A 14,926-nucleotide genomic window follows, 5' to 3' on the forward strand; every position below is an offset into this window, starting at 1 on the left:
GGCCTCTGGAGACTTTCTAGTCCAACCCTCTCCTCAAAGCAGGGTCAGCTAGAGCAGCTTGCCTAGGACTCTGTCCAGCTGGGTTTTGAGTATCTCCACGGACGGACACTTCATAACTTCTCTGGGCAACCTGTTCCCATATTCAATTACCCTCACAGGAAAAACAAAACTTTTCCTTACATTTAATTAGAATTTCCTGTATGTCAGTTTGTGCCCATTGCTTCTTGTCCTGTCACTGGATACCACTATGAAGAATCTGTCTCCATGTCCTTCCTATCAGGTACTTATACACATTGATAAAATCCCCCCTGAGCCTTCTCTTCTGGGGGCTAAGCAATTCCCACTCCCTCAGCCTCTCCTCATATGACAGATGCTCCAAGCTCTTAACCTTCTTAGTGGCCCTTCCTCAAACACTTGCTTTTTCCCATTTCTATGCAATTCCTGTATCATCAAGGCTCTTAAATAATCAGAGCAATCTTGTGAGACAGTTCCATCTTGCATTTACATCAGAATAGTTGACAGATTTACTATATTTCTGTGACCACCAGATCTCCTGCACTCTTTTTCTTCAGGAATTTCTTCCCAAGAGGCAACTCCACCTAGCAGTTCCCTGAGTCTGTCCAAGTCCATAATTTTCTATTCTCATTCTTTCCTCTCCTGTAATGTAATAAACAAGAAATGCTGGGGTCTCTGTATCTACTCAGGAAACATCAGCATGTTGTTGCAACAGAAACATTTTTCGGGAGGGAATCTTCTGGGTATGTATTAATGTTCATATTAACCAGGGGAAGAGCCTCTATGAGCTTCATTTCAACTCTGCAGGGCACCACTAAGGTGAAAACCCTTTCTTACCTGGGAATCCTGGGAATCCCCTTTCTCCAGGGGGGCCTGGAATAGAAATACCAGGCCATCCAGGTTCACCTCTGTCTCCTTTTGGTCCAAGTTCTCCTGAGTATCCTGGGGGTCCTGTTTCACTTTGACCTTTATAGGAAAACAATTATGTACATAAAGCTTACAGTGAGTACAAATACAGATGTGCAGAGCAGAAATACCAGCTGCAGATGTTCCTCCTTGCAAGGGTTGCCTAGTGCTATTTTTCTGGTTCTCTCCTGGAAGCTGGATAGAGCTTTGTTGAATCTGGCCCTAATTCATCTCTTTCAAAGAAAGTAATCTCTTTGCTTTAATGCTCTTCTTCAGGGGTTATTTTATATGGTGTCATTATTGTCTGTAACTTGAAATGTAAACTGACTGCATGGTCCTAAATTTAATTTTCTACCAGCATAAATTTGTAATCTCTAGAGAGATGGTGAGCACTGTTTTTTATTACTGCTTCAAAAGTACCTTTTGAAAGTTGCAAATAGATCAGCGTGAGTGAAATCCAGGTTCCTCTTAAGTTTGTGGAACAACTCCCATGGACTTTAATGGGGCTGGGATTTCATAAGTCTCCTTTTAATTTGTTAGTTTTATCTTTTACATATAAAAAACCTGGAGACTTGACTCTACTCGGAATCATCTGCACTCAACATTTTCATTTTATAAACAGCCTTGAAAGGTTCCAACAAAACTATATGAGTAATGGAAGTTTTAAAGTTTTCCCCACAAATAACTGCAGGTGTGTCATTAGGCATACTTTAGATTCTGTTTGGAAGTTTAGTCTGAGCCATGATGGTATCTTCTGGGCAAGGCAAATATCAAAATAATGTGCATCATTCCTTGCACATTCAGTCATTTAAAAGAATATTTTCTGTTCCACATAGCTATTTCCTTTCTTTACCTGGAGCTCCTGCAGAACCTTTTTGACCTTTTAGTCCATCCAAGCCATCCAGTCCGGGCAGTCCAGGAAGACCTGAGAGGTATTGCAGGCATGACTGGGTGCCACAATAATCTTTTAAAGTCACAATTAAAATTTATGCTATTTTTTTTCTGACAACACATTCTGGACCAAGACAGGGTATTTGCTGAATTTGATTCTTATTGGCAACTGAAGATGAAATCACATTGCACCTGAATGCAGTCATTTTGGAAAGCAAACTGTGAAAAATCTGAAAATAGCAATCATAATACAGTTTCACATCAAAGCAATCAGAAAAAACCTTTTAATCCTTTACATATTTCTGTACTGCAGCTAGCAGCAGGAAGCTCAGTATGGGCTAACTTACTCTACAGTGAACCTCATGTTTTGGCTGCTACATGTGATTAACTAGTCCACAATTAGCTGTGTTATCGCTACATGACCAGATGACTGGGATGCAGCCACTATCTAAAATAACTGTAAAGTTGGAACTTTTTTACAGCTTCTGTTCCAAATGTAAGTGCAATTTAATCTAGCTGCACTAGAAAGAAGCTAAATTTTCACCTGGCTTCTTTTCCCTGGTCCTGCAGATGTCACACAGAAAACTATGCTTTTTTGCATCACACTATTACAAAAATTCTTTAAACTGAACAGCACAAAGTCTTTGAAGACAACAAATCTGTAATTGAGACCTATGCTGACATGTGATAGTATAGAGCAGCTTTGTCTATCAACTAGTGATGTTCACTAGGTGACCAGATCACAGGCTGACTGTTAATGGTAGTCAGATATAACTTTTGCTTTATAATCCGTGCTTTTTTGAAAATTGCTAAAAGACAATAAGTAAAAACATAGATGGCATTTTTTAATCCATTTTTTTTAAAGTTGAACTAATCTGAGATTGTGTTTGTTGCTTGCCGTGGAGGGTAAAAGTATCTCCATGTCATTAGCATTTTATAGTTTCCTAACTTGTATAGATGAAGTATCAAATGTGAAGACGTCCACTTATCAAATGCAGACAGCAGCTTATCACCTGGTGATAGGAACAGATCTGGCAGAACTGATGGGTCATTTGGTAACAGGTTTCAAAGAGGTTTCAGACAGAGGAATAGACTTGGGATGCTTCTTGCTTCAGAGGGGGACAGATTAGAGTGGACACTGATCATCAAGAAGTTGAACAATACTGTCAGTGCCTATTCCTGTCTGTCTCTTTTCCACCTTTGCTGCTTATCTCTGCCCAATTTCCTTTCCCACCAGTTCCTCTGCCTGCCATGTAGGATTCACAGTCCAGTTGCAGTGCTTTTTTTTCCACAAGTCTGAATTATCTTTCTGTCTGTTTCCTTTTCCCTGTCTAGCTACTTCCTGGCATAGAAGATGTAGGTTCTCTGTTTCAGTTCCTGTGCTTGATCCCAGCATGTCCTGCAGCACACAAATCTGCTGTATATCCAGAGCATGAATCATGTGAGAATTTTTGCTCTACTTAAGCACATATAAATGGATATATTTTTTTAAAGTTTATAAGCTGGTCAAATTTGGCAGGGACAAATTGCTGTAGGAACAGCAACACAAATGCCCTTCATCAGCTGCCTCACCTGCCAAATTTAAAGGTCCCTAGTTCAAAGATGGGTCATCAGAAAAAAGAAAAATAAAAGGGCACTAGAGTTCTCTAACAGACACACCAAAAGTAATAATCCCATAGCTTTGTTCTCAGAAACTGCTGAATTATTTTAGTTAAAATTTAACAAAGGAATGAAAAGAAAGGAAAAAAAAAATCCAGCCTGTAGCAAACACTGGTCTGGAAAAATTTTAAATCCAGAAGATTGTTTGAAAACCTGCAAGACATTGATAATATACTCTCTATGTAATCCCCTTTATAATATGGGATACTAGTAATCCAACCTGTAATATCTTCTATGCCCTTAATTAACTGCTCTTTAACTTTTCAAGACATTCTAAGTTTCAGTCCTGCTTTCTATAGCCTGCTTGTGCTTTGGGCATGCTCCCATTTCCAAATTTATGTAAGAGTTGCATGCCAGTTTGGGGAATTTAACAGTGGTATTTTAAAATTATTATGAACTCCTATTTTTGGCACCCAGGTCACCATTTAAAGCTTTTTTGATCTTTAGCTCATTCAGTCAAGATTGATGGCTTGGTTTACTTGCTTTCCAGGGAATTTCTGACACATTTGCCAACAATCCATTATAATATCAGCACTTGTAATTCTAGATTTTTGGATTGCTATAGTCCCATATTTCTAGGTACAGCTGAATTGGCTGACCTATGTATGAACCACTGTTTCTGTATTTTACAGCCCAATTCAGCTCCTACTCACACAAGTAATTCTGCTGATGTTCTTAATATTATTTGCTTCATCAAGGATTACTCACACAAGTAAGGCTTGCCAGACTAAGCCCTGAACTAGTAAAACTATCTCTGTAATAAATAAAATGTGATTATGCTTTGGTAGATGCTGTTTAACTAATTTTTTTTAATCTAAAATTTCTTTAGGCACAAGACATTTAATGCAAATGAGAAGCAATTAGACTAACAAGGCCATGTACTTCACTATGAACAGCCAATTAACCATTTCACTTCTAATGCTACTAACAATATTTATTGAAAATAGTGTTAAGATCTATATTCTCCAATTACACTGGAAGACAAATTCCAATCAGTTTTCATTACTGCGTATAATTTCAAAGGTGTTAACCTTCTTTTCAACTATGCTGGCAATATATAGAATCCTAAGGCTTAGCGGGCAATTTGGTCTCTAATGAATTGCCATTTGGAACGGAACACTTCCCTCTGCAACACGTGTGTTAATTTGTTACGTTTCCTGTGCAGGACTTGGGATAACTTCTGCACAATATGGAAAAGAAGTGTCTTACCATTTACGACAAGAAGGAAAGAGTCCATCTGCTACTAAGAAGCTTTCACCAGAAGAATGTTTGTTTGGGTTTTTTGACCCCTCTCAATTTAGACATCCCTGTCACTGCAAATCTTTGCCTTTGTTACAGCAAATATTGTGTGCAACAATGAAATGTTCTCTTGCAGGTTATGCACCAGCAAGGAATCTGTCATGACAGTGTAAAACAGCACCATTTATTTACTGCAAGCAATCATAAATGGTTTCCATTTTTCATTTAAATTTTCAGTAGTTTTCAAGAAGCCTTCTTAATTTTTCCTTAGGCTGAATTTGAAAAAGTGAACCTATTGTACCTCTCTAACTATTTATCATAGCCCCAAGTGTTACTTTACTGTGATTTCTGTATATGGGTCACTAATATTATTCTTCCTGTCCAGGAACTGGTTGTGAAGCACACTATAACAGAGAGAGGATACAAAGTACATAGTTGATTACCTTTCTTTATGAAGGATTAATGTAACTTATAATTCCAATATATCATTCTGAGTATAGTAAAAGTTAATAAAGTTCTCCAACAAAAACAACTGCATAGATGAACTGCTGTTCAATCTAAACATAACAATCATTGTGAGAAGTGTAAATTACGATTTGGAGGAAGCATTTCTAAGTTAAATCCACCGAAAGTCAGGTTTTGGAGAAAACAAAACAACCAACAACAAAAACCAACCCAAGTTAACTTATCAAAATTTGTTAAAACAAATTTGTAAGACAAAACTGTCCATAGCAGTCTGCTGGTTTTGTAGAGTAACAGTGGCACTCCATGGTGAAACGGTAGAACACAGCATAACTGAAGTGCACATGTGAATTACTTCATACTCCTTTTTCTTTCCTTAACTTCTGCTATCAGTTACATCAGCTGAGCTAGAATCTGTTTCTACCTTCTTCCTCACTCATTTTAGATTGTAGCCCAATTTTCTGAGGTAGCATTTATGTTACTTTTCAAAGGTGATGGGAACTGGCTTAATTCTTCTAGTAGTTTAAGAGAATAGAGAATGAAAATCATGCTCACAGTTAGGCCTTTTTAATTTTCACTACTAAAAGGATATTTATGTCTGGTGCTGTTACTTTACCAGTAGAACTGCACTGTATACTGTTTACCTTTTCTGCCTTGGGATCCAGGTAATCCTTGCAATCCTGGAGGTCCCAAAATTCCATGTTTCCCTTTTTCTCCAGGTTCTCCTGGCAATCCCTGAGGACCTGTAGCTCCTGAGAGTGCAAAAATATCTGTGAATATGCAAATCTATTAAACTGTTGATTTTATTTTCATGCTATGCAGCACACTGCATTAATCAGAGGTACCTGAAAGTGTATGTATGAAGAAGTGACAGATATTGCTCTCTGAGACTGAGCAGACTATTACTGCTGTCTATAGGTACTGAAATAGCTTTCAATAGACACCTTCATGTGATCTCTGATTTCTCTAGCCTCCTCGACAGAGGTGCCTCCTTGACAGAGGTGCCTCCTCAGCTGCATTTTCCTGTTTCATATCTCTTTTGAGCTGTTACATGGCACTATTTTTTAAACTCTGGTATTACCTGGAAATCCAGGTATTCCTGGGTATCCAGGGTCACCCTTGGATCCTGGTCTTCCAGGTTGCCCTTGAATACCTGGTGAACCCTTCTCTCCTGGGAATCCACAGAGTCCTTAAAGAAAAAAAAAATCTAGCATTTATTTGTTCAAAGTTGTCCATTCTTCATCTCATGATAAGTTGAAAAATATAAAAGTTCAGTAAGGGCTTTCTTGACTAGAAAAATAATTTTATTCAGATACTTCAGATCCTTGCATCTATTTATTAGCAGTGAATTATACCGATATCTCTGGTGATATTTGAAAGAGCAGAAATGGCTAGCAAGGTATAGCCGAGCCAGGTTTTATTCTGGTAAGTATTGGTATGTTCATTGGTGCTGTACTGGTGCTGCAGCAGACTCTACCTCCTATGTTCATGCTATCCATATTGTACATTGTGATGCCTCTCCAATCCCTGGGTTTGTAACTATAGAAAATACCACTCAATATGCACAGGAATCAGAGCTCCCTCTCCGCTAACAAAACTTAGAGAAAATAAGTTCTTAAATCCAATTTTTTCTTCAATCAGACAGAGGTACCTGGTAATCCTGGATCTCCGGGAGGCCCTTTTCGACCATGTGTACCAAGCAGAGGAGTTGGGTCACCTCTCTTGCCTGTTGAGGTACAATGACTTTCATTTCATACAAGTATCCTTTTCATCCACAAAACCAAAGCTGGACAATTTTGTAAGATCAGAAAATTACTCATAGATATTAACAGCTATAAAAGGGACTGAGAGAACACAGAATGAAAAATGCTTTGGCACATGCAAATTATCTGCCAGCTCAGCTTGTCTTGAAGTACTAACTCAGTTTGTGTTTAGCATGACTCCTGGCAGTATTAATGTAAATTTCCCATAATGAAGAAAACAAAAACAAAACCAAAAATTATGGGAACTTTCCCAGTACTGACAGCATATACTGAAAATGAAAGATACTGCATAAATTTCCTGTAACACATTATTAAACAAAGAGAACTCCTTACACAGGTTTGTGAGGACGTGCAAAATCAATACAGCGTGAGTCTGTTTATCAGTAAACACCTTTTAGGGACTAGCTGGGGACTTTAAGCCAGCACACCCCCTTCTTTCTGTCTGTGCTGAAATTCCCGTTTATCACAGAATCAATAATTCCGAGCAATTTTGCCTGACGTTGTCTGTACAAATGTCTGACCTTTCCTACCTATTCATGTTTTATTGTCTGATTTTGCTGTGAAGAGTTAAGAGGAAATATCAAGTTCAAGTGTTGCTAGAAATCCCCTGCCATAGCAATCCCCACATTTACTGGCTATTTCCTGCTTTAGTTTTAAGGAAAACTTTTTCAGTAAATTTGTTTTCAATACATTTCATAAAAGTTCTCTTTATATTGAGTATTGTTCTTTACTTTTTTGTGGGAATACAATCCCTGTCAGAGAAGGTCTTGAATTTTTGAAGAAATGGAAAATGTAACTGAGAAAAGAATTTATCCTGTCCCCTTAATGCTTTTTTCCAGGCAATGATTTAATTTCATTATTTATTAGTAATGAAATCCTGCTCCAAGGAAATTTGGAATATGATGCATGACACCATTTTGTATTTCTTTGAAACACTTTTTAAAATCTAAATATTATAGATAATTTTTTCAGAGTAATCTCTACCTATGCAAAAAACAATACGCAAAACTTCATCTTTTCAACTGAATAATTTTACACACATGGGTATGAACTCTGCCTAATTTGTTATACTACACTTTCAGAAGTTCCAAGAATTCAAAAATCATAGCCTAGAAAACACTGGAAAATAAGTGATATAAAAGAAATTATAAATCATGTTGGAATATTTTATAAATTCTACATATCTGTATAATACCATGCCATAATACCATAAATGATTGCATCTTCTCTTACTTGATTTGACAAATTTTACAGATCTGTAAGAGTGGATTTTTACATGTGTTTGATGGAATTTTTAAACTCTATGAAATTTGACACAAATTTATCTTCTAAATTAGTAAGACCTACTTTAAAAGGAACAAATTGTTAAAGAATATACTGAAATGCAAATTTTGCCTTCAGGTAAGTCAGACTTGTTTCTAATGACATTCATGTTTTAATTATTTTCATTTATGTCCTGTTTTCCCTTTTCTAGTGAGTACTCGCCATCTATCAGAGCATATGCATCCTAACAATATTGCTCTTTTCAAAAGCATGTCTATATAAACTCATTACCTTTAGATCCTTTTGGGCCAGTCAGTCCTGGATTTCCAGAGATTCCTGGTAAGCCAATGTTACCCTAATTTTTTTAAAAACAAAATAAAAATGTTTGACATATGATGTGTGTAGCAGGAATGATCTATAAAAGCATTTGGTTCTCTTACACTGGTAAATGGACCAGCAATCAATATGAATAGCAAAACTGCATCTTAAGCTCAACAGAAAACCATGCTGTCTTTGTTACACGTCTAACACTGACCACTAACACTTCCAAGAAACTGTAGATTAGACTTGCTAATCATTTTGAATTTGTGCTTTTATAGTTTATGCTAACTCTTGGCTTGAACAGCTTAAATTCCCCACAGATGGCTTGAGTAATTTGATTTAAAAGGTACCATAAAAATGTACTAAATATTGTTTTATGTTACCCAAAATTTACTATAAACATGAACCAGAAATATGTTGTGATGTAACAGTAAAAACGTAAAGATTTCTCTATTCTTCCTTTTGAATAATGACCTATAATCAGCAAAACACAGATCATCTCTTCAAAGAAATATAAGACAAGCCAAGCAAACATATGTCCCTTTACCAAAAAAACAACTGTGCTTTATGATTCATGTAATCTCACTGCCTGTCTACCTAGCATACAAGCCAGTGAAGAATTTTACCTTATATCCATATGTGATATATGTGTGGTTTTGTATATTTGTTCTTGAGCAATATTGCTTGCCTGGGTTCTGTTTGGTCCAAGTTGTCAGTATGGCACAGACGACTTGGTTTGTTTTGTCTATTGCCTTGGCTGCTCTGCATAGCAAGATATGAAGAAGCAGCTATATATTAATTTCATACTTGTGCTGTTGCTATGTTATGATCTCTGCAGTAAGTGATTTGTCAATCTGTTCTTAGCAATAATGTTAGACTTGATTGTGCATCCATTTTTTTGCCCCCCCCTAATTAGTGCAGTGTAGCCTGGACTTCCACCAAGTGGCACTACAACAAAATCAAAACATGCAGCTAGGAGAGAGGGGAGAGGCCCTCTGTTGACTCTGACTACAGTTCCTACTAAAATGTAATCAAAGCATTGAAGTGTTGCATTAAGGAATTTACTTTTCCTATTATACAGACAATCTCTTCTCAGGAGGAACATCTAATGGGTAAATACCACAGAAGTACCCTTCGTCATACTTCTTGGAGGCAGGAGATAACTGCAAAGTCCAGGACATTTCACTACCACTTTGTTTACCTGGTCACCTGGTTGTCCTTGAAAACCTGTAATTCCTTTAAAGCCCTTTGGTCCTGGGAAACCCTGTGATCCTGGAAACCCCATCAGTCCAGTGTCACCATGGTCACCTGGCAGTCCTGGGACACCACTCTTCCCTGGAAATCCTGGGGTGCCTCTGAAACCAGTATTGCCTTTTTCACCTGAAGTTAATTGCAGAACAAGATAATGACCAATATAGTCAAGCTATTATTTGACACTTATTTTGAATATGGCTATGCTTTTCACACTTTGTGTATTGCCTTTAGTAATTGTCCAAAGAAAACAGCCTGCTAGTTTAAGAATCTATAAACACAATAAGGTTGCTGGATGTTACTGCAGCTACGAGTCCAAACCTGTGAAAAACACCAGTGATTTATATCAGATGAATGTGTGTGTATGCAGGGCTTTATTTTATGAACTTACCTCTTTCACCTCTAAATCCATTCTCACCAGGAAACCCTGGTTCCCCCTTTTGTCCTTTCTCAAGACGGATGTTAATACAGCCACTGTCTCCTGGAGGCCCTCTTTCACCTTTGAACCAAACATATGGTAAGTAAATTCTCATGAGTGACATGTCCTGAAAATCTATTTTAGTGAAGACTTCCCTAATAGAGAAAGCCTTCAAATACTAATGCAGTTCTCAGTTGTTTCAGCAGGCTCATTGCTAACAGAATTTATTATCCTTCTCTTAGTTAATTCAGTAGTAACCCAGGTGATGTTAAATCAGAATTATTCCCTACTTGTCTGAAATATGAAAGATGGCAATTGTATTGTCCACTCCACAGTGTACTGTCTGTGATTGCACCTTTGAGATGGTTATTCTCTTTCCTATATTAATATTTAGAGAGATTATTTCCTGTATGTTTTACATAGATTGAAGAACACAGACAATATGATAGAAAACTTGAAAAATCTAAAGTTTCAGATGCATACAGGACAAAATTCAAGGTTTGTTTGCATAAGTGATCTGTTTGATTTAGTGGTAAATGCACCTATTGAGCTGAGTGGAATTAATTTTTCTTTAGTTATTTTTCATTATGCATTTGTAAGTGAGATTACTGGATTTAGTATTCTGTATCTCTGATAACAGAAGTGAATACAACCTTATAACAAGAAGAAAAAGTAAATGTATTCCTAGCACAGTAGTAACAAAACTAAACATAGCAGTAACATAATTACAGAGTGAAGCGGATTTTTACAAACCTTTTATTCCCATATCCCCACATTCTCCACTAGGCCCAGGTGGACCCATTTCTCCTTCTTCACCTTTTACACCGGAGATTCCCAGTGGGCCTTGTGTTCCTGGGAGTCCTGGGAATCCTTGGGGTCCTTGAATCCCTTTGCTTCCTGGTAATATTAAATGCTTTATTTACATATTCAGTCTGCTATGCTGTTGCTGTCATATTCTAAGGAAGAGTATAAAGCAAAAGGCAGGAAGTTTAGAAGGATTCTTTAGGAAAGCTAGAGAACCAATAGTTGGAGCATGGCTTCATGCCAAGATCAAACTCGTCTTGAAATCCAGATTGCCTTGAAGCAAACATCTTCCCTCTCCCTACTGGAGATTTAGGCTACACTTACTACTAAAGCAGTTATCCCCAGCACATCTTAAATACAATGCATAGCCTAAAACACCACCAGATTTTGTATGTGGCTACTGGCAATCGTGACTCCTACTGTCCAGATGACAGACAGCGGAAAACAGGATTTTGCTATAGTTACTTAGAACTTTTGCCCATTAGCCAGTGATGATTTGGGACCAAGGTCACATTTTTTTATAAGTATTAGACATAATGTGAAGCTATTTCTCCATTTACTCATAGAATCATAGAATAGAATCATAGAATCGTTTAGGTTGGAAAAGACCTTTAAGATCACCAAGTCCAACAGTTAACCTAACACTGCCAAGTCCACCACTAAACCATGTCCCTAAGCACCACATCTACACGTCTTTTAAATATCTCCAGGGATGGTGACTCAACTGCTTCCCTGGGCAGCCTGTTCCAATGCTTGACAACCGTTTCAGTGAAGAAATTTTTCCCCATATCCAATCTAAACCTCCCCTGATGCAACTGGAGGCCATTTCCCCTTGTCCTATTGCTTGTTACTTGGGAGAAGAGACCGACCCCCACCTCATTACAACCTCCCTTCAGGTAGTTGTAGAGAGCAATAAGGTCTCCCCTCAGCCTCCTTTTCTCCAGGCTAAACAACCCCAGTTCCCTCAGCTACTCCTCATCAGACTTGTGCTCTAGACCCTTCACCAGCTTCGTTGCCCCTCTTTGGACATGCTCCAGCACCTCAATGTCTTTCTTGTGGGCCCAAAACCAAACACAGTATTCGAGGTGTGGCTTTACCAGTGCCGAGTACAGGAGGACAATCACTTCCGTAGTCCTGCTAGCCACACAGTTTCTGATATAAGCCAGGATGCTATTGGCTTTCTTGGCCACCTGGGCACCCTGCTGGTTCATATTCAGCCAGCTGTTGACCAACACCCCCAGGTCCTTCTCTGCTGGGCAGCTTTCCAGCCACTCTTCCCCAAGCCTATAGCGTTGCATGGGGTTGTTGTGAACCAAGTGCAGGACCTGACACTTAGCCTTGCTGACCCTCATACAATTGGCCCCAGCCCATCGATCCAGCCTGTCCAGGTCCCTCTGCAGAGCCTTCCTACCCTCAAGCAGATCAACACTCCCACACAACTTGGTGTCATCTGCAAACTTACTGAGGGTGCACTCGATCCCTTCGTCCAGATCATTGATAAAGATATTAAACAGAACTGGCCCCAGCACTGAGGCCTGGGGAACACCGCTTGTGACTGGCCACCAACTGGAGTAAACTGCATTCACCACCGCTCTTTGGGCCCGGCCATCCAGCCAGTTCTTTACCCAGCGAAGAGTACACCCGTCCAAGCCATGAGCAGCCAGTTTCTCCAGGAGAATGCTGTGGGAAACCGTGTCAAAGGCTTTACTGAAGTCTAGATAGACAACATCCACAGCCTTTCCCTCATCCACTAGGCGGGTCACCTTGTCGTAGAAGGAGATCAGGTTGGTCAAGCAGGACCTGCCTTTCCTAAACCCATGCTGGCTGGGCTTGATCCCTTGGTTATCTTCTACATGCTGTGTGATGGCACTCAGGATGATCTGCTCCACCAGCTTCCCCAGTACCAAGGTCAGGCTGACAGGCCTGTAGTTCCCTGGGTCCTCCTTCTGGCCCTTCTTGAAGATGGGTGTCACATTTGCTAATCTCCAGTCAGCTGGGACTTCCCCAGTTAGCCAGGACTGCTGGTAAATGATGGAAAGTGGCTCGGTGAGCACTTCCGCCAGCTCCCTCAGTACCCTTGGGTAGATCCCATCCAGCCCCATAGACTTGTGTGCGTCTAAGTGGTGTAGCAGGTCACTAACCATTTCCCCTTGGATTATGGGGGATTCATTCTGCTCCCTGTCCTTGTCTTCCAGCTCAGGGGGCTGGGTACCCAGAGAACAGCTGGTCTTACTATTAAAGACTGAGGCAAAGAAGGCATTAAGTACCCCAGCCTCTTCCTCATCCTTTGTCACTATGTTTTCCTCCGAATCCAATAAAGGATGGAGATTCTCCTTAGCCCTCCTTTTGTTGCTAATGTATTTACAGAAACATTTTTTTGTCTTTTACAGCAGTAGCCAGATTAAGTTCCAGTTGGGCTTTGGCCCTTCTAATTTTCTCCCTGCATAACCTCATGACATCCTTGTAGTCCTCCTGAGTTGCCTGCCCCTTCTTCCAAAGGTCATAAACTCTGCTTTTTTTCCTGAGTTCCAGCCAAAGCCCTCTGTTCAGCCAGGCTGGTCTTCTTCCCTGCTGGCTCGTCTTTCAGCACATGGGGACAGCCTGCTCCTGTGCCTTTCAGATTTCCTTCTTGAAGAATGTCCAACCTTCCTGGACTCCTTTGCTCTTCAGGACTGCCTCCCAAGAGAGTCTGTCAGCCAGTCTCCTAAACAGGCCAAAGCCTGCCCTCCAGAAGTCCAAGGTAGCAGTTCCGCTGACTCCCCTCCTTACTTCTCCAAGAATCAAATAGTCATCAGGATACAATCACAGACTGCATCAGTAAAGGAGATAGTCTGGATGTAATAAAAAGTATGTTGTTCTTATTATAGTATATTATAACAACAACCTATTACAAATAGGAAATAATAGTCAAGGCCAGGTTGGATGGGGCTTTGAGCAACCTGGTGTACTGGAAGGTGTGCCTGCCCATGGCAGGGGGGTTGGAACTAGATGACCTTTAAGGTCTCTTCCAATCCAAACCATTCTATGATTCTATGATAATACATGGAAATATGTCAGTGTTGTAAAACAACTAGAGCACCACGATGCAACAAACTATTTCCATCCCTTTGTCTTTATTATAAGAGAAAGAACAAAGAATGCTATTGTTATTGCCTCTACCCTGCTGCAGAGTCTTACTCTCAAAGCTGGAAAAGGAGGAGGGTGCAAAGTACTTCCTAGCTTTAACAGCAGTAGAAATAGCTCCCTCTACAAGAGAAGTTATAGATGAGGTGGTTTGCAGGATGTTTAACATACCTGTTTGTCCTGGGAAACCCGGTGGTCCTTTATTGCCCGGAAGGCCTGGAAGTCCTCGGGAGCCTGGAGGACCTGGGGGACCTCGTGAGCCAGGAGAGCCTTTGAGACCTTTGATTCCAGGTGGCCCAGCTAGGCCCCTGTTTCCCCTCTGACCTTTAAAGCCTGGTAAGCCTGAGAAAAAGAGCTTTAATCTATGTATGTAAATGCTGGAAAAGGGTTCAGCAATTGTATCTAGAAAGTAGGAAGTGACAGATTTTGGTATCAATTTGAATATCATCAAACACGGCAAAATAACCTGGAAACTGTGCTACCATGCTGGAGTCCTGGCTCTGCCTAGATTTTTCACCTGGAATGTTTTTTTTCTTGTATTTCTTTAGTGTTTCTTTAGGTTCACAACATGTCAGTAGGAGCGCCCTGTGAAAAATCCCTACTAATTCGTAAATACTTTTGATATATATGTCTCCTAGCTCTCCCTAAATAACACGTCCATTTAAGAATAAGGAAAATAAAAGTATCACAGTAATGACAGGAGCTCAGTTAAGTTACTCAGGACAACAGAATAAGAGATAACTCTTCCGTTCATTACTTGACAGTGAACACGCTGTGATATGGCCAGTTAAGGAACAGTATGGGAAGGGAA

At 39.6% G+C, this 14,926-nt stretch overlaps 1 protein-coding gene across 1 annotated transcript in view; it reads right to left on the minus strand.

Annotated features, from left to right (window-relative positions):
* Positions 1–14,926, minus strand: part of COL4A4 (collagen type IV alpha 4 chain) — a 71,174-nt gene that overhangs the window by 10,725 nt on the left and 45,523 nt on the right. Inside the window, exons 29-38 of the mRNA XM_072867171.1 lie at positions 14,287–14,457; positions 10,942–11,085; positions 10,162–10,269; positions 9,721–9,899; positions 8,490–8,553; positions 6,824–6,898; positions 6,254–6,361; positions 5,817–5,924; positions 1,775–1,846; positions 853–981 (exon numbers count right to left, since the gene is read on the minus strand). Of these exons, the coding sequence (XP_072723272.1) occupies positions 853–981; positions 1,775–1,846; positions 5,817–5,924; positions 6,254–6,361; positions 6,824–6,898; positions 8,490–8,553; positions 9,721–9,899; positions 10,162–10,269; positions 10,942–11,085; positions 14,287–14,457 (1,158 nt within the window). The remainder of the gene's footprint in view (positions 1–852; positions 982–1,774; positions 1,847–5,816; positions 5,925–6,253; positions 6,362–6,823; positions 6,899–8,489; positions 8,554–9,720; positions 9,900–10,161; positions 10,270–10,941; positions 11,086–14,286; positions 14,458–14,926) is intronic.

The sequence above is a fragment of the Ciconia boyciana genome, chromosome 7, assembly GCF_034638445.1.
Source record: "Ciconia boyciana chromosome 7, ASM3463844v1, whole genome shotgun sequence".
NCBI classification, from domain to species: domain Eukaryota; kingdom Metazoa; phylum Chordata; class Aves; order Ciconiiformes; family Ciconiidae; genus Ciconia; species Ciconia boyciana.